The sequence below is a fragment of the Archocentrus centrarchus genome, chromosome 24 (assembly GCF_007364275.1).
Source record: "Archocentrus centrarchus isolate MPI-CPG fArcCen1 chromosome 24, fArcCen1, whole genome shotgun sequence".
NCBI classification, from domain to species: Eukaryota; Metazoa; Chordata; class Actinopteri; order Cichliformes; family Cichlidae; genus Archocentrus; species Archocentrus centrarchus.
In genome coordinates, this window is record NC_044369.1 from 12586420 (window position 1) to 12605188 (window position 18769).

General features: G+C 41.9%; 2 protein-coding genes across 2 annotated transcripts; one reads left to right on the forward strand and one right to left on the reverse strand.

Moving 5' to 3' along the window:
* Positions 1 to 2644: 2644 nt before the first annotated feature.
* LOC115774310 (potassium voltage-gated channel subfamily S member 3-like) lies at positions 2645 to 4791 on the reverse strand. Its single transcript, XM_030721519.1, has 2 exons — positions 4710 to 4791; positions 2645 to 4225 (listed from the first exon to the last, which is right to left on the reverse strand). The coding sequence occupies exon 2, from the start codon at positions 4219 to 4221 to the stop codon at positions 2722 to 2724; it is 1500 nt and encodes a 499-aa protein (XP_030577379.1). The 5' UTR covers positions 4222 to 4225; positions 4710 to 4791; the 3' UTR covers positions 2645 to 2721.
* A 1709-nt stretch (positions 4792 to 6500) lies between these two features.
* On the forward strand, positions 6501 to 12435 carry LOC115774309 (uncharacterized). The gene is made up of 21 exons (XM_030721518.1): positions 6501 to 6578; positions 6671 to 6729; positions 6818 to 6904; positions 6981 to 7102; positions 7210 to 7353; positions 7497 to 7610; positions 7698 to 7868; positions 8191 to 8293; positions 8661 to 8875; positions 9128 to 9281; positions 9368 to 9579; positions 9656 to 9770; positions 9879 to 10078; positions 10157 to 10271; positions 10360 to 10529; positions 10605 to 10699; positions 10883 to 11013; positions 11546 to 11735; positions 11857 to 11992; positions 12075 to 12171; positions 12341 to 12435. The coding sequence occupies exons 1-21, from the start codon at positions 6556 to 6558 to the stop codon at positions 12412 to 12414; spliced, it is 2727 nt and encodes a 908-aa protein (XP_030577378.1). The 5' UTR covers positions 6501 to 6555; the 3' UTR covers positions 12415 to 12435.
* The last annotated feature ends 6334 nt before the right edge of the window (positions 12436 to 18769 follow it).

Here is an 18769-nt window from a genome sequence, read left to right on the forward strand (position 1 = left end):
ATGCACTCTGTCTCTATAACAGTTTGTCTTTACTGTGTTGACCTTTGAAGGAAGGAGTCCAAATAGTAATAAGGGGATATAAAGGTCTCCAGAAAAAAAAAATGGAATAGCCTGCAAACAGTTATGAGACAGGAGCTGAATAATAAACTGTGCAGGTTCTGCCAGCCAGTTGTAGCTCAGCTTCCTCTGTGCCACTTTCTGGCATCCAGGCCTTTACAGTGAAATAAAAACTTGTGTAACTTATCATTATTTGTTATTTGAGTACTATAAATGGAAATGCATGTAGGAATATGTGCAATGTAAGTGCAATATAAGCTAAAGATATCAACTTGGGTGCAGCTGTTGTCATTCTGCAGAGCAAGCTCAACTGTAACAGCTACAGTAACAACAAAGCAACAAACAGATGAGAGATACCAGCTACTGTGGGAAATGAGCTATATAGGAAGCCTATACTGACATAAGCACAGTAAATAAATCCATTTTTTTTCTAGCACAAAAGTATATTGAAATCCACTTCCCTCTTCAAAACTAATGCCCAAAAGCCACAGGGCTGTGAGTAATGGTGAGGAACGCGTTGTTGCCAGCTGCGCTGCATTGTCATCTAAACGTCCCGGGGCATATACACTGATATCCATGTTTGCATAAATATTGAATAAAGATTACAGATTTGTCCCAAGAGCCTTTCCATATTGATTTTCAATGAAACCTTGTCCTCACCGACTATGTGTAAAGACAGTGTGTGTGTGTGTGTGTGTATTTGCATATATGTGTCGGTACATGTTTTTTTCTGTAAAAAAAAAAAAAAAAATTCAGTTTTACACATACTTTATTTATATAAAGTTTAGAGTGTTCTTTTGATATGTATTTTCATCTATTGGATGCTGCTAGAAGCCATAACAAATTTGTATCATGGCCAAATGACAGAACTTTGACTCTTGTGTGTAGTGCAATGCTGCGATTTCTGTGAAATAGTCATAGCAACAGCATCAGTCAGTGCTTCTGAATAGCAGCAGTAATGAGCGTCACATGCATCCACTATCGGTTCATTGTGGCCATTATTCTAGCAATGCCTCAAATATATGAGGTAATTACTTCCTTTTATTTTGTTACTGCAGTGGATGCGTCGCAGTGCGTTGCGGGGCCTTAACGTGAATGATGTCTAATTGCGACCTCTCAGTGAAGGGCATGAGATGCGAGTAGTTCAAACAAGAATTGAATGGAGAGCAGAAATCATCCAACATTTCCCTTTATTCATCTGGTGACTCCTCACTTTTTTTTTTTTTTTTTTTTGTTTATAGAAAGATATTTTGAAAAATATGTATAGTCATACCTCTGGGAAGATGCACACTGCATGCATTCCTACAAAGTCACAGTCACGTACTGTATGGCATCAGCTGTGCTCTTCACTTGTGCATGTAAATTTGCTGATAATCAGCAGGTGTCTGCACCAGTTCTGTCATTACAATAAATGGCAACTGACAAAGGCAATAAACGCAAAGTGTAGAATAAGCAATATGCTAATCTGATTACTGACGTACACCTGATACAGGAAGCCAAGTGATCGAAACTCATTTATTACTTATAAAGAATAATCAGACAGCAATGGGGTTTATCTGTTCAGGTTAAGCTGCAGCTAGTCTGCCTGTCTGAGCAGAACCCAACCTCCCACAGAGTCATTTAAGGTGATTTTACATGGTTTGATTTCCTCAACTGTCAATAAATTCAAGTTCAAGTTGTTTCTGGTCGGCTGCATGAGCACCTTAGACCCCTGCAGAGAAAAGTTTTGTAGGGCAACGCTCATCCAAGTAGAAATTATAACAGGGGACAGGAGATCAATACATGCAGGAAGAGAAAAGCCTGAAGAATGGCAAAGAAAGAAAGGCTTCTTCGCACTTTCAAAGTGTTGCTCTGCTCGGAGAGTACGCTTTGCATATTGTTTACCTGATGTGAGTTTAAACTTGTCTTAATAAAATACAAAAGCCCGAACCTTAAGCTTATCTGAACAGGCACAAATGAGAAGCCCCTTTCTTCTAAGTTTTATTTCATGTCCATGTGAGATCCCCTCTCCCCAACATGCCAGAACAATTGTCAAAAAATAAACTAAAACTCATAACCAGGCACATCAGCGTTTTCCACGGTGCTCTGAGAGAAATGTAAAGCCTCTCTTGATGAGCGTTTGCATAATTCTATTTTCTTTTATTTCTCTCTTTCAAAATGCATTTATTTTTGGTCATGCAGGCTGCATAAGAACAGTCAACATGGAGATCTATAACACCATTTTTAAACATCAAACTGCGTTGTTGTCATTCTAGACTTTTGCATTTGGCAAACTCTCAGTCTGAACTTTCAGCAAGCAGGAAATCAATGAAGGACATTACTTTGAAAAACATTAACATTATGGCCTCCCACATGCATCATTGCAGTTTTCTCAAGCAGAAAATGGGCTTTCAAACCTCTGAGCAAGGTTCAGATAATTCCCTTTAGATTTCCTGGTTTTAGTGACGCTGTATATTTCAGCCACAGCTATTCCCTGGTAGAGAGAGTGAGAGAGAGAGAGAGAGAGAGAGAGCGAAAACCTTCATGGCCACAATATTTCTCTGTCAAATTGCAGGGGGAAGACAGTGCAGGAAGGCAGGGTCGGTGATAGAGGGCTCTGCCCTGAGAGGCAGAGAGTGACTCGCAGTCATAAAGGGAGTGATGCTCAGTGAAATGACAGGAATCTCATTTGGCTGCTCCATTTTCACAAGCGTCATTATCATACACCTCAATGTCCTGGAGACTGGAGGCGTCCGTATCGTCCCCTCCGCTGCTCCCACTGTTCCTAAAGGCAATGCTTCCTATAAAGGGGTACACACTTCCTGCTAACAACTCCCTGATGTTATAATGAGGGAGTTCTGGGTCTTGTCTTTCAGGCTTGGTGATGCACTGTCCCTCCATGGCTTTGTTTCTTTGATAGTACTTTGAAAACTTGTTAAAGATGATGGTGATGGGAAGAGCCACCACTAACAGGCCACAGATAATACACACGGTGGCCACTATCTTTCCTGCTAGTGTCACCGGGCAGGTGTCCCCATAGCCGACTGTCGTCATGGTGATCGTGGCCCACCACCAGCCTGAAGGTATGTTCCCCAAATCTGTGTGCTCCTCTTCCTTCTCTGCAAAATAGATGAGGGCAGAAAAGATGGAGATTCCCACTGAGAGGAAGAGAAGGAGCAGGCCCACCTCGTGGTAGCTGTGGCGGACGGTAGCACCCAGCGCTCGCAGTCCGATGGAGTGCCGAGCCAGTTTGAGGATTCTGAGAACCCTCATGAGGCGCAGAACCTGCACCACTTTTCCCACATTTTCTATGTCCTCGTTTTCCTCGGCGCTCTCCTCATCAGCTGTCTCCAGAGCTAAAGTGGCATAAAATGGCAAAATCGAAGCAGCGTCAATTATGTTTAAGGGGTTTCCGAGGAACTTCCTTCGAGAGGGAGCAACAATAAGCCTGATGATGAACTCTGCGGAGAAGCAAGCGATGCATACCTCCTCCAGTCTAGTGAGCACGGGGTCCTCAATGGGCCTGTCGTTGTCATCCACACGCTGAAACTCTGGCATGCTGTGAACGCACATGGCAATGATGGAGGTCAACACCACGCTGAGAGAAGCCACAGCAATGATCTTTGAGGCTCTTGAGTGACCTGGATCCTCCAATCTGAGCCACACGTAGCTGCGAACCTCTCCACACCAGGCACCTTTGAACTTGGCGAGGTCTTTATCGAGTGCAGAGAGCTCCTCAAATGAAGAGTCAAAGCTCGGCTCCTGCTGGTCTTCACTCCGGATGTCCCAGTCTCTGTCCTCGATGTACTCCTTCCTCTCGTGGTACCAGTTGCTGCAGCAGGGGCTGAGGTGGAGCTCCTTGATGCCCCAGTATTCGATCTCCTGGCTGAAGGAAAAGACGCACAGCTCCTCCATCATGTGGATTTGTCCCGTCTGGTAAAAGTTGAGCACACAGAGGAAAACCCGGGGATTCCTGTCAAAGTAGTACTCTTTCTCAGTCGGGCTGTAGTCGTCACACAGCTCCAAGATTGCTGCCTCACTCTGGCAGCACAGCAGACGAGCCAGGCGTGTGTGAGGAAAGCGGAGCACCATATCTGGATCCAGTTCATGCCGTACCCCTCCCACATTGAGATGGACCTGGCCCTCCTCATCCCCACGCCGGTGGAGGATTTGCCCATACCCCATGATCCTGAAGACACAATTAAAGTGAAGTCAGTTCATTCTAGCAGATATTTTTAATGACAACTAAAATGTCCCCAAGGAGCCTCCAGTGAGGACTAACAGGAACATTTATATAGATGGTTTCTATTAAGACACATTTGACTGCACTGTTTGTAGAATACATTAGTCTTTTGAAGGGGGGAGAGATCAATACAGCACACAGGAAATGGCTTGTACTGGAGTGAGAGGCATGAGGTGCTGTCACTTCTTGGAGGGCTGGAGTACAGGATAATCATTAAAGAAATCATATTACAGACTGATTTCCAGCACATGTCTACGTTTTTCTGTAAATATTCTTTAACAGCTGAACCATAGGCACTGAGTTGTTTTGACTTTACTCTGCTGACTTTTTTTAATTAAAGTTTCTTTCTTTTTTTTTTTTTTTTAAACAAATACTTAAGTGTGTTACTTACGGGGTCCTAAAGGCAAAATGCAAAGGTGAAAAAACATACCTGTACTTGGAGCGTTTCTTTCCATGAACAGTAACTTTTATCCTGCTGGTGTGGTTTTCATATTCTCCTGAAATGCTGCAAAGAGCCGGTCAGCGGAGGGAGTGAAGTGCCGCAGCTCCGCGTACGGGACATGAAGAGCTGGAGGCGGGACAGAGGCACGGCGGCAGTTTGTTCCCTTTTGCAGGGAACAGGGAGGGGCGAGAGGAGAGGAAAGGGCAGCGAGAGAGGCTGCAAAGATGTAGAGACACCTCTTGAGAAATGAATAAAAATGCTCGGTCCTATAGCCTAGTCGCTTTATTTTAAAAGAGCCTATAATGTTATGGTTCTGCGATATCTGGAATATCACTCACTTCCTCTTTAAAATTAGCACCTGCAGTCACTTCAAATGTACTCACTGTTCCTCACAAACCTCACTTGAGTGCAACAGCTGCAGTTAAACCCGAGCGAGACTGCACGCTGGCTGGATCGAGCAAAGTATTGCCTGACATTTGAATCCTCTGTTAGAAAGCACTGCTGGCAGGCGAACTGCCAAACTAGACTCTAACACTGTATTTGGCATCGACGGGGAAATAAAGCATAGCCTCATAAAACAGCTGTGTGTTCAGCTGCAGCCAGCATTTAGACACTAGTTTTTATCCCCTCAAAGAAAACAACCTCAGCATCTCCCAGCAGGTCCGCAGGCCTTATGGAGGATCAAAAGTGGCAATATCTGACTCAATAAATTCAATTACATTGTGGATATAGAGGAAAATTCAAATTTAATTAATTAGTTTATTAAATACAAATAACTAAATAAAAATAATAAAATAAAAGTCTGCTGCTGCCTCAATTATGAACTATATATGAGGGAAAATGCAAAGGGAAAATAAAAAAATTGCACATTTATAAATAAATTAGAAAATGAAATGGAAAGTATACATTAAATATGGGAATTGATACAAAGCAAAATAATACAGAAATATCAATTCATGTCATATTTTTTAAATGAGCTATAATAATATTTTATGGTGCATTTGATGATAATTGATTTGCAAAGTCATTTATTTATTTATTGTTGATTTTGGCAGTTTTGACCCTCTAAAGAAACTGTTTCTTCATCTCCCCAAAACACAGACAATTTCCCGAGTGCTCAGTACTCTTTAATGCTATAAAAATCTATTTTAATATCTGCAAGTTCTTTCTTTTGGCAAACACATTTGTGTACCATTCTCAGCACAGGGGTTGTTGATAGTTAATCTGCTTTTATGCTGCGCATTATTGACTGCCAAATTGCACCGGCACAATCTTCTGACCACAGTGACACTTCTCAAGTTTCCAGCTTTATTGTAAATCTTTTTTTTTTTTTTTAATGTAATTGGTTTTATTGTGAATTTGTTACATTTTAAATTTACACCAATCATCTCAACTTAGGCAGGTTATTGAAAGATTGTATCAAAAATGCAACACCTTATTTCTTTATTCTTTAATTTATTCTGTATTATTCTATATAGTCCGCATTGCTACTGTATCTGACTTCTTTTTAATTTTGTGATTTGATAGATATGTGTATGTGCATGCATGTGAAAGATGATGAATTTTTTTCATTTTATTAATCATTTGCTTTTGCAGTAGCTCATCATAAGTCCAGTACAACAAGTTGTGTCATCCTCTTTGCAGAGCAGGTTAAAACTCATTCCCACCTAATTAACCCCATCAAGCTTCAACAGGATTCACCTGTGTTTAGCTGTTTGGTTGCGCAGGAACCTCCCTCATCCTGGCCAAAGAGGAGAGATTAGGCCCACTGCAAACCTCTTTAAAAAGGCAAAAACAGGAACTCTCAGATTGTGACTTCCCCACCTCTTGTGCCATGGGTTGTTTATTAGGATTGGGGTTTGTAGCTGTGGTTTTTTTTTTATTAAATTATTTAAATCATTTTCCTACTTGGAATTTTTTTTTCTTTAACAGACTAAATTCTTTTTCAGGTGGTTCATTCTTTTCATAGCTGTTATTTCCACAGAGGCTCATAAGAGGCCCCCTTTAAGTAAGTTTGTTTTTTGTTGCTGTTTTTCTTTAGCATTGTCACTTGATCACACTAATCACCTTACTTTCTCACAAATCTCAAATCCCAGATATCACCTCTAAATGTCTGGAGAACGTGATGCGTGTGGATGTTGGTCCGCTTGGAGGCAATCTTCTGAAAATTACTGCTGTCATGAGTGAGTTGAAAACTCAGCGTCTCTTCTTGCATCTTTCTCAATCTCTTAAACTCTTCTCCCCCTTTTCCCTCCTCAGATAACTCAGCCATACCTCTTACGCCAAGTTTAGCCTCTCAGTGTGGCATCAGTGTGAAGATAGACCTGCTTGGAAATGCCTTGATTTATGCCTCACTTCAAAACTGTTTTGCTCACAATGTGGTAACAAAGCTCAAGACAGAATTGTTTAGAATAACATCTGATGTGTCTTATTATGCTTTCAAGATTAATGTATGTGTGTGTGTGTGTGGGGGGGGGGTTATTTTAAGGATGATAAAGAATTCACAACAATGTTACTGCTTCAACTGCATGGAAACCAGTTGTTTGAAGATGAGGTGTACCAGGTGGTTAAAACCTGTCGCTACAGTCCGTGGGCCTCCAGGGAAATCATCTGTGACCACAACTACATGGAGGCAAGTGACTGCAGCAAGACTTTCAATGGTCATATTTCAATCTATATAAGTGACTCTATAGCTCATATGAGCATCGAGGCTAATGCAACTGACCTCCCTGCAGAGGTGACAGATTATCATTGACTGAAGAGCCTCATTTTTAGGTGTCTGTGACGAGGGCAGCTCCAGATGACTATAGCCTGCCTGAACATCCCATGCGGCGGGGCAGCCCAGAGTTTGCTTATTTTCGACGAGGTGTGGAGGTTAGAGGAGCTCGTGTGGGTATTTTATTTTATTATACCCCCCAGATATTCTCAGAACCTTCCCCTCTGCATGAAGGTCATGGTTTGGTATTTACATTACAGAAACGCCCTCTAGATGCAGGATACAGAATCACAACTGTTGTGTTCTTCACACCTGAGGAGAGGCCTATGAAGGTGACTGAGGCCCACCAGCGAGGATACGGGGTAGGAAACACTCCCACGAGACTGGTTCTGCGAAGTTCAAAGACTGGTCTGGCAACGTACACCCAAATTGTGAGTAAACTGTAGCTTTCCATGCATTACACTGATGTGAACTTGTATCTCGTCTTCCAGACAGGCTCTGGTTAAATTACTTGCAGCCGATTAGATGGCTCTCTACTTGCTCACACTTGCAGCCAGTAACCAATTGGATTTAGATTAAATTATGTGATCAGACTGCCTTTTTAAACTTATTACACTGTCTCAAATCCACTTGGCATAGTAGAATACATACAGCCCATTATGCTGCATTACCACATCCTAAGGAGCTGTCTTTTGGTTTTTTTTTGTTTTTTTTAAAGTGTTCAAAGAATTAAATGGATCTCCCTCTCTGCAGGTAGCAGGGGTGCCCATGAAGGTGTTCAAAACCTCAACAGTCTTTGAGAAGCAGTGGCTGGCCACTCGAATTGCTGCAGCAGCTGCTTGCCCCTTATTAGATGGTAATTAAAATCTAATCTTCTGAAAGCTGCAGGGAACCTGTCCTCATTGTGTGTCCAAAACCCTGAGGGTTTTGGCAATCTGTGGAGAGTTTGCAGTCTGCAGTTAAAACTTAGTGGCTGTCTCACAGGCATGTTTCTAGCATACTCTCTCCACCAGACTATAATTCCTAGGATGATGCTCCACTGGGACTTAAGTGACTAATGTAACAGATCATTTTAAGTTGCTACAGAAATGTATTCTGGCTTTCATTGCCGTAGTTTAGATGTGTCATTAGCTAAAAGATAGTATTAAGTTGACAGCCTCGATGTCCTTAAGTCATTTACAGGTGAGCCCCCGCCCCTTAATTTTTGTTTCCCTTATATATAGGTCACAGTGTTTCCTTCACTCCCACTATGATCACCTGGCGCCTGCCCCAACGCATTGACCCTCTAATTTCCTCCAGCCGAGTTCAACTCTTGGAGGTGCACATGGGAATCAACGGTCAGAGGCTTGATCCTGCTCAGATATCGGCCAGGCTGTCTGCCGACGACTCGTACATCATTGTTCAGATTCCTGTTGGGGCTAATGGTGGATACTTTAAGGTGAAGAGCCTTATTCTGCTGAGAAACCAAGATTTATATTATCTTCTAAGGTGGTCGAAAGTCATAAGCCTGGTGCTTTTTTAAATGAGACTATTTCTAAGGTTTAGCCTACAAAAGCTTTACTCTAGAAGCATTAAAGCCAGTACTGTTTACCCAGATTTTCAGTTTTAGATGTATAGATATGCACTATTAGGACTAGTTACACTTTTTTTTTTTTTTTTTTTTTTTTTTTTTTTTTTCTCTCTCTAACAGAGCCATATTCAGCAAAATCGGTATCTTCTCTCTTACACAATCGAACCAATGCTGGAGTTGCTTTGGACTGAAGCTACTGGAGAAGACACAAGATACAAAGTCTTGTTTCCCATCACAACACCACTATTGTCACTGGATCCTCAAGTTTTTGACAGTGAGTGTTGCCCCCCCACAAAAAAATCATTGGGCTAGCATGTATAAAATGCAAACTGCCCTCATTCCTCTTCTCTTGGCCCACAGATACTGTTCCCAAGCAGCAAGTGTTTAGGATGGTGCTTGGGCATTTTGGCCCTGATGTGGCACTAATAAACATTACCTTCCCCTCTGAGGTTTTGACTATGGCACAGTGCTATGCCAGAGGCTTTAACATCAAAGAGCAAATGTCCTCTAACAGCAGCTTGAAGGCCTTTACACTTGAAGTGCCCTTCACAGACCCTGCTGTTCTACAAATGGTGAGATTTGATTTCAGCTTGGGGAAATATTAATGCATATTTAATTTGGCTGCTAATCTTTGCATTTCCCCACCAGAGGGGGATGGGATTTACAGTCTACTCTCTTCACCTGACCTTTGGTTTGCTGGTGCTGAATGAATTTGCTCCATTTTCTCACACTGCTTATCTGGAAGCCACTATAGAAGACATGGGTCTGTATGCCTGTGTATTTATCGAGACAGCACACAAACGTCTACTGCAACTTAACCTTGGACCAACTGTAGATTCGTTTCCTTGATTTCTCTTTCCTCCATCTGCAGTTCCTCCTTCTGTCTCTGGAGGCTGTGACTATCAGAATTTTTATGTCCTTGTGAAACATGGAACCAGAGAGTTCAAATTTCAGACTATGGTGGGAAAAAGACTGCTGACCCCAGGCTTGGCTCAGAAATATGACCTCATGGAGAATGGAACGCATTTCAGTCTCATAGTGCCGTTTGCTGCCCCTGATGTTGCATTTGAGGTATGTTGTCTGCTGTAGACAGACAAGCTTCTATTTAACTTGTTACTGCTTGCTTTGTAACCTTTAACCATGCTTCAGGCTATTGAGTCAACCTCCATTAGGACCAGACTTGATGTGATCCTCATGGACCCAGAAACAAACGTGTCCATCACTGACTTCTCTCTGGGTTGCAGTTTCTTCTCACCACTGACTGGTTTGTATTTTTGTGTGTGTGTGTGTGTGTGTGTGTGTGTGTTTTTAAATTTCTGAATTTATGGTAACACTGTCTGGCTCCCTTTCAGAGTGTTTCCCTAATGGTACCATGACTGCCCTGGCTGTAAAACTGGAGTCAGTTCCCAGTCTGAACCCCAGTCAGCTCACCCTGCATGACCCCACCTGTGGTCCAGTCTACAGTGATGACCGCTATGCTTACTTTGTGTTCACTGTTAACTCCTGTGGGACTATCAGAAAGGTATCACTGCACAACTTGATGCCTGATGCAGACTTGACACTGAGCCTGACCTGATCATTAACTTTGTTCCCTTAGTTTGTACATAATGTGATGATTTACGAAAATGACATCGCTCTGCCAGATGTCCTTGAAATGGCGAGCGACGCAAACTCTGATGAACCAGAATATCAGTGAGTCTCAATCAGAACTAAAACAATGTTCACCCCAACACATTGCTGTCTTTTAAAGCTAGATGCTCTTTTTGTTTTTAAAATCTCTCCTTTAGCTTTGGTTTCTCCTTTTTTTGACACAAGTCTTATCTGTGGCCAATATTTGCACCTGAGTGCATTCAAATCTCATGGCTTGTCTTCTAGGTTTCGGGTTTCATGTTACTATGACCTCAACACAACCCATGCTGTGTCCTTCCACACCAGACCTCGCAGGAGCAAACCATATGCTGAAAATGCAAAAGGCCAGCTGCAAGTGGCAATGAGACTTGCTTTAGGTAAGAAATTAAGTGCATTCTCATTGTTTCCAACACTAACTGCTCTGACGGTAACACTATGGCAGTCATTAAAGGTCATATTTTCCAAAAACTGGGAAAATGAGCTCACCCTGTAACAGAGGGGTTTAGGATTGGAAAGCTTCTATAACTTAAGATGCTTTGAATATTCTATACAAGGAATTGGTCTTAAATGTATAACTTGATGAAATTTAAGAACATTTTCTTATTAGGAGCAGCGCTTCATTAAAGTAGCTAAGCTTGCTGATAAAGTTCACTGAATCATGTGATTTGAGGTTTTTACTCCAGCAGCCCTGAAACTCTGGATATTGAGATCTGTGATAAGAATCAGGTGTTCTGTAAGCTGCCAGCTCCATAGTAACTTTTGGGTCCATGTATGTCCCATAACTGCCTGGCATGGTGATTGCTAGTGAATGCAGCATGCTTAAACAGCATTTCCAGCATCTCCACACACTCTTCCCAATGTTTGACTCTTGCATTAATGTGTCAATTTGTGCTGTCTCCCTGCACTCAGATGACTCCTTTAAGGAGTTTCACAGGCTCGAGGACTTTCCCATTGTGAAATATCTTCAGCAGCCGCTGTATTTTGAGGTGGAGCTCATGAGTTCAACAAATCCCCGAGTATCACTGGAGCTGGAGAACTGCTGGGCAACATTGGCTGAGGACAAGATGTCTCAGCCCAGATGGGATTTCATTATTAATGGGTAACTTTCAGCTGGTGTTTAGTTGAGCTGTCATAACATGGGCTTTGCCATCATGATGAAGCAAGGGTGAGGAACTGCATCATTTTGAACATGCTTGCCTGTTGTCTTTGAAATTGTCCAGCTGTCCAAACACAGACCCATACCAGGTGGTCTTCCATCCAGTGTGGACTGATGCCAGAGTTCGCTATCCCTCTCACTTAAAGCGCTTTGAGGTCCAGATGTTTGCCTTTGAAAACCAAGAAGCCTTAAGTCCCCAGGTACATTTAACTGTAGGAACAAATCCTTTCATGGTTCAGAAAACTGGACACACTAAAAGGCCAATAAATGTCTGTCTTTCAGCTCTTCATGCACTGTGATGTTGTGATCTGTGATGCCAGAAATCCATTAGGTGGAGTTTGTATTGGGCAATGTTCAAACCCAAAGAACAGAAGGAAAGGTATAGTATAAGATCATTTATGATGAACACTGTTTCAAGGCTTTCTCTCAGGAAAGAGCACAATGTGCCATAGTACTTATATTGCAGACTGTAAACTTTCTCCAACCTGTTGACATCAGTAGGTTTCCCTATTCTCCCTCATCACCACCCCCACCCCCCCTCCCCACAGGTAAAAGACATGATGATCCAGAGGAACCCAGTTCCAAGTCATCTGTGTCACTTGGACCAGTAATTATAAGTTGATTATAATAAAGACTTAATTTTTTTTTTTAAACTTCACACTTGTGGATTCTAATTATTTGCTCTTCAAGAGAACCCTGTCTTGACATGATTGAATGTACATGCATCAGAATGGCAGCAAGAGCGGAAGGATATGTCTTACAAGGTGGTAGTGAAATGTGCTATGTATGGTTTGGAGGTGGTGACACTGACAAGGCTTTGGACATGAAGATTTTCCTTCAAAGAAAATCTTAGCATGGGCAGGATTAGAAGTGAGTATCAGCAGGACAGCTTGGAAGAAAGGCTGAGATGTGACAGGAGGGATGGTGGCGCTGGATGTTGATGCTGAGTGGCACTGCCAGGCAGGAGGAAGAGAGGAATGCTACAGAGAAGCTTCATGGATGTGGTGCAGAGAGCTGGTGTGACAGAAGGTGTAAAGCAGGGATCCTCAAATCCAGGCCTCAAGGTCTGGTGTCCTGCAGCTTTCAGATGAGTCTCTGCTTCAACATGAGTCAAATACAGAAGTAGGACTCTGGAGAATTTGACTGCATACTGAGGAGTTAATTCAGCCATTTGATTCCGGTGTGTTAGATCACGGACACATCTATGTGCGTGCAACCCCCCCCCCCCCCCCCCAAAAAAAAAAAAAATTTATGTAGGTTTACTATAAAACTTCATTCTTGCAGCCCAGTGTTGCCTTGTACATATTTTCAGAGCATATTGTAACCACCTGGAGCTTCTGAGTCATAAACAGGTTAAAGTGTGATTTTGTAATGTGCTGGGCTTAGAATTTGGATGAGTGCATATCTGTGCACACTTAAGCAAAGGCAAAAATATTTTTATACACCTTAAAATTAAGGATAGACACTTTCACAAAAGGCCATTCAGTCACTCTTCATTAGCATGCAACATAAGTAAATAGAACAGTAGCAGCAGAATACATTAAAATCAGTGCAAAGTGCATATAGTGCAATGGTCAAGCTCAGTCATACTGCAGTCCTTCAATCATGGGGCTGGGGTTGATGGCAGTGTCTGCTCTTGGATAAAAGCTATATTTTCTCGACTTGATGCTTCTAGCGGGGCGGGGGGAAAACGACCAGTTTCCGGGGGTGTGTTGCGTACCTTGGCCAGTGTATGTCTGTAAGGGGTCATAGTGTGGTTCCAATGACACACTCAGCTGCTTTCACCACCCTCTGCTGGTCTTGTGATGTGCCTGTACCAGGCAGTGCAGCAATATGACAGGAGGCTCTCAGTGGTGGCACGGTAGAACCTGATCAGCAGCTTTCTCAGTAAATCTCTGCTGGGCCAGCCTTCACCTGATGGGGGATGTTTGTGTGCTGTGTGAGGTCTGCTGGGAAGTATACACCAAGGAATTTTAAACCCTTTACTTGCGTGCATACAGATGGCAGATTACTCAGTGTGCCCTGATTTCCTGAGATCAATTAATATTTAGTTTGTTTTTGTGATTCAGGTCTGGGTTGTTATGGGAACACCAGGTGCTCAACCTCCTCCCTGTAAGCTCTTGTTGTCCAAGTCCAACTACAGTGGTGTCATCTGCAAATTTAATGATAAGCGTGGTGAACAGGGGACCAGTGAAAAGGGGGAGTAGAGGAGAGGAATAAGAACACTCCTGTGTTCAGTGTTAGTGTTGATGAGATATGATCTCCCATCCTGACATTTTGGGTTCTGTTTCTTAGGAAATCCAGAATCCATGTGCATAATGAATTGTTTAAGCCTCAGTTTATGAACCCATTTGTGGGGAATTATGGTGTTGAATGCAGAGCTAAAATCAACAAACAGCATCCTTACAAGTTTTCTGTTCATCTAGGCGTGTAAGGGCTATGTGGAGAGCTGTTATAACCACATGACCTGCTAGTCTGGTATGCAAACTGGTATTGATTGATCAAGGTCAGCAGGAAAAGCAGCCTTGATGTGAGTAAGAATGAGTCTTTCAAAAACATTTGGTGGTGATGGTGTTAGAGAAACTGGATGTGGCTGCCTTGAGCCAGATGGGAACTGCAGGCTTCTCTACAGAAGAAATTAAAGATGTTTGTAAAGAAGATGCCTGCTAGCTGGTCTGCATAGGTCTTCAGTGTTTATCCAGTAACTCCATCTGGTCCACTTTGCTGATGTTTATTCTGCGCAGGGTGGATCTGACCTGGTATTGCTGTAAATGTGCGGTCTCTTTCTTTCCTGTCTGGTCCCAGACCACCAAATAACAAAGCTAAAATCAGCAAAAAACTATTTAAGCATTAAAAATAAATAAATAATACAGCTTCATCAACTGCACCAAAGAACAAAACAATTAAATGTGGATTATTAAACATTAGGTCTCTTTCTTCCAAGTCCCTATTAGTAAATGATTTTATAATTGATCAACATATTGATTTATTCTGTCTTACCGAAACCTGGTTACAGCAGGATGAATATCCTAGTTTAAATGAATCAACACCCCCGAGTCACAGTAACTGTCAGAATGCTCGAAGCACAGGTCGAGGAGGAGGATTAGCTGCAATCTTCAATTCCAGCTTATTAATTAAAGACCCAGACAAAGTTTTAATTCTTTTTAAAGCCTGACTCTTAGTCTGGTCCATCCTAATTGGGAAACTCAAAAACCTGTTTTGTTATTATCTATCGTCCACCTGGTCCTTACTCAGAGTTTCTGTCTGATTTCTCAGACCTTTTATCTGATTTAGTGGGTGGCAGTGGCGCAGTGGGCAGGTGCTCACCTTGCAACTGGAGGGTTGCTGGTTCGAGTCCCCGTCTGAGCGCATGCTGTTATTGTGTCCCTGGGCAAGACACTTAACCCAAATTGCCTAAGTGTGAATGTGGTTGTGTGTTTGGTGGTGGTCGGAGGTGCAAATTGGCAGCCATGCCTCTGTCAGACTGCCCCAGGGCAGCTGTGGCTACATTAGTAGCTTACCACCACCAGGTATGAGTGAGGTGTGAATGAATAGTGCATGAAATTGCAAAGTGTCTAGAAAAGTGCTATATACAGTAAGACTAATGCATTATTATTATTTAGTGCTCAGTTAAGATAAAATCATTATAGTGGGTGATTTTAACATCCATGTAGATGCTGAGAATGACAGCCTCAACACTGCATTTAATCTATTGTTAGAATCAATTGGCTTCTCTCAAAATGTAAAGGAGCCCACCCACCACTGACATATGGCATAGAAACTGAAGACTTAACAGTATTCCCTGAAAGCCCCCTCCTGTCTGATCATTTCTTAGTAACATTTACATTTACTTTAATTACACAGCAGTGGGGAATAAGTTTTATTACAGTAGAAGGCTTTCTGAAAGTGCTGTAACTAAGTTTAAGGATCTAATTCCTTCATTGTTATGCTCTTCAGTGCCATGTGCCAACACAGTGCAGAGCAGCTACCTAAACTCTGCTCCCAGTGAGGTCGATTATCTCGTCAATAGTTTTACATCCTCACTGCGTACGACTTTGGATACTGTGGCTCCTCTGAAAAGGAAAGCTTCAAATCAGAAGTGCCTGACTCCGTGGTATAATTCACAAACGCACAGCTTAAAGCAGATAACCTGTAAGCTGGAGAGGGAATGGCATCTCACTAAATTAGAAGATGCTCATTTAGCCTGGAAAAAGAGTTTGTTACTCTATAAAAAAGCCCTCCATAAAGCTAGGACATCTTACTATTCATCATTAACTGAAGAAAATAAGAACAACCCCAGGTTTCTTTTCAGCACTGTAGCCAGGCTGACAAAGAGTCAGAGCTCTGTAGAGCCGAGTATTCCTTTCACTTTAACTAGTAGTGACTTCATGGATTTCTTTACAAATAAAATTTTAGACATTAGAGAAAAATTATTCATAACCATCTCAAAGATTTATCTGCATGTTCGGCTGCTTTCAGCACTGCTGGTATTTCTTTAGACTCTTTTGCTCCAGTTGATCTTTCAGAGTTAACTTCAATAGTTACTTCCTCCAAACCAGCAACATGTTTGTTAGATCCCATTCCTACTAGACTGTTCAAAGAAGTCTTTCCAATTATTGATGCTTCTATCTTAAAAATGATCAATCAGTCTTTATTAGTTGGCTATGTACCACAGACCTTCAAGGTGGCTGTAATTAAACCTCTACTTAAAAAGCCAGCACTTGACCCAGCTGTCTTAGCTAATTATAGGCCAATCTCCAACCTTCCTTTTCTCTCAAAGATTCTTGAAAGAGTAGTTGTAAAACAGCTAACTGATCATCTGCAGAGGAACGGTTTATTTGAAGAGTTTCAGTCAGGTTTCAGAATTCATCACAGTACAGAAACAGCATTAGTGAAGGTTACAAACGATCTTACAGCCTCTGACAGTGGACTCATCTCTGCTCTTGTCCTGTTGGACCTCAGTGCAGCTTTTGATACTGTTGACCATAACATTTTATTACAGAGATTAGAGCATGCCATAGATATTAAAGGTACTGCATTGCAGTGGTTTGAATCATATTTATCTAATAGACTCCAATTTGTTCATGTAAATGGGGAGTCTTCTTCACACACTAATGTTAATTATGGAGTTCCACAGGGTTCTGTGCTAGGACCAATCTTACTTACATTATACATGCTTCCCTTAGGCAGTATTATTAGAAAGCATTTCATAAATTTCCATTGTTATGCAGATGATACTCAGCTTTACCTATCAATGAAGCCAGATGACGCACATCAATTAGTTAAACTGCAGGAATGTCTTAAAGACATTAAAGCCTGGATGACCTCTAATTTCCTGCTTCTAAATTCAGATAAAACTGAAATTCTTGTACTTGGCCCCACAAATCTTAGAAACATGGTGTCTAACCAGATACTTACTCTGGATGGCATTATTTTGGCCTCCAGTAACACTGTGAGGAATCTTGGAGTCATTTTTGACCAGGATATGTCCTTCAATGCACATATTAAACAAATATGTAGGACCACTTTTTTGCATTTGTGCAATATTTCTAAAATTAGAAACATCCTTTCTCAGAGTGATGCTGAAAAGCTAATTCATGCATTTATTACTTCTAGGCTGGACTATTGTAATTCATTATCAGGCTGTCCTAAAAACTCCCTGAAAAACCTTCAGCTGATCCAAAATGCTGCAGCTAGAGTACTGACAGGGACTAGAAAGAGAGAGCAGATTTCTCCCATATTGGCTTCTCTTCATTGGCTCCCTGTTAAATCTAGAATAGAATTTAAAATCCTTCTCCTCACCTACAAGGTCTTGAATAATCAGGCCCCATCTTATCTCAAAGACCTTATAGTCCCGTATCACCCAAATAGAGCAGTTCGCTCTCAGACTGCTGGCTTACTTGTGGTTCCTAGGATACTTAAGAGTAGAATGGGAGGCAGAGCCTTCAGCTTTCAGGCGCCTCTTCTGTGGAACCAGCTCCCAGCTTGGATTCGGGAGACAGACACCCTCTCTATTTTTAAGATTAGGCTTAAAACTTTCCTTTTTGATCAAGCTTATAGTTAGGGCTGGATCAAGTGACCCCAAACCACCCCTTAGTTATGCTGCTATAGGCCTAGGCTGCTGGGGGGTTCACATAATGCACTGTTTCTTTTCATTCTGCATTTAATCATTGTTATTAATTTCTGGCTCTCTTCCACAGCATGTCTTTTCTCTCCCCTCAGCCCAACCGGTCGCGGCAGATGACTGCCCCTCCCTGAGCCTGGTTCTGCTGGAGGTTTCTTCCTGTTAAAAGGGAGTTTTTCCTTTCCACTGTCGCCAAGTGCTGCTCATAGGGGGTCGTTTTGACTGTTGGGTTTTCTCTGTATTATTGTAGGGTCTTTACCCACAATACAAAGCGCCTTGAGGTGACTTGTGATTTGGCGCTATATAAATAAAATTGAATTTCCTGAAAGTACAGGATGAATGCTGACCTCACTGTTCTGGCAGTCAAAGTGGCTCAATTTGTCCAGGAAAACATTACTGGGACTTGTGGCTGTCCCTTTAGCCAGTGATTGTCCTTATTTCCCTTCCACATGCATTTGGAATTGTACTCCACTAAACACTTTGACATTTAAATGGGAAGTTTATGGATGATACGGTGTCGGTTTATGGTAGATATTTTATAGACTGCATAAATTATAGGGCTATGGTTTGATCTGATCTGTGCTGACCAACCTCTGCCTTTTGTGACAGTGTGGAAAAAGACTGGAAGACAATGAAACCTATTTAGTTTTGGTATAATTTCAACTCTGAAGGGGTTGATTCTGGTTTCCACTGACTGTTATCTTTTTCACAATTACACAATGAAAATCAGTGAATTTAATATTAATTTTAATTTTCCTTTGAGTGCTAAGGCTCTTGAAACTAAAGGATTAAATATAGGATGGGACTAAGCAAATTACTGAACATCGATGATGCAGCTCATGCTACATCACAA

Coding starts and splice junctions, on each gene's coding strand:
- LOC115774309 (XM_030721518.1), top strand. CDS start 6,556: ATGGGTTGTTTATTAGGATTGGG. Junction 8,294..8,660: donor TGCTTGCCCCTTATTAGATG/GTAATTAAAATC, acceptor CCTTATATATAG/GTCACAGTGTTTCCTTCACT. Junction 9,771..9,878: donor AGCCACTATAGAAGACATGG/GTCTGTATGCCT, acceptor CTCCATCTGCAG/TTCCTCCTTCTGTCTCTGGA.
- LOC115774310 (XM_030721519.1), bottom strand. CDS start 4,221: ATGGGGTATGGGCAAATCCTCCACCGGCGTGGGGATGAGGAGGGCCAG.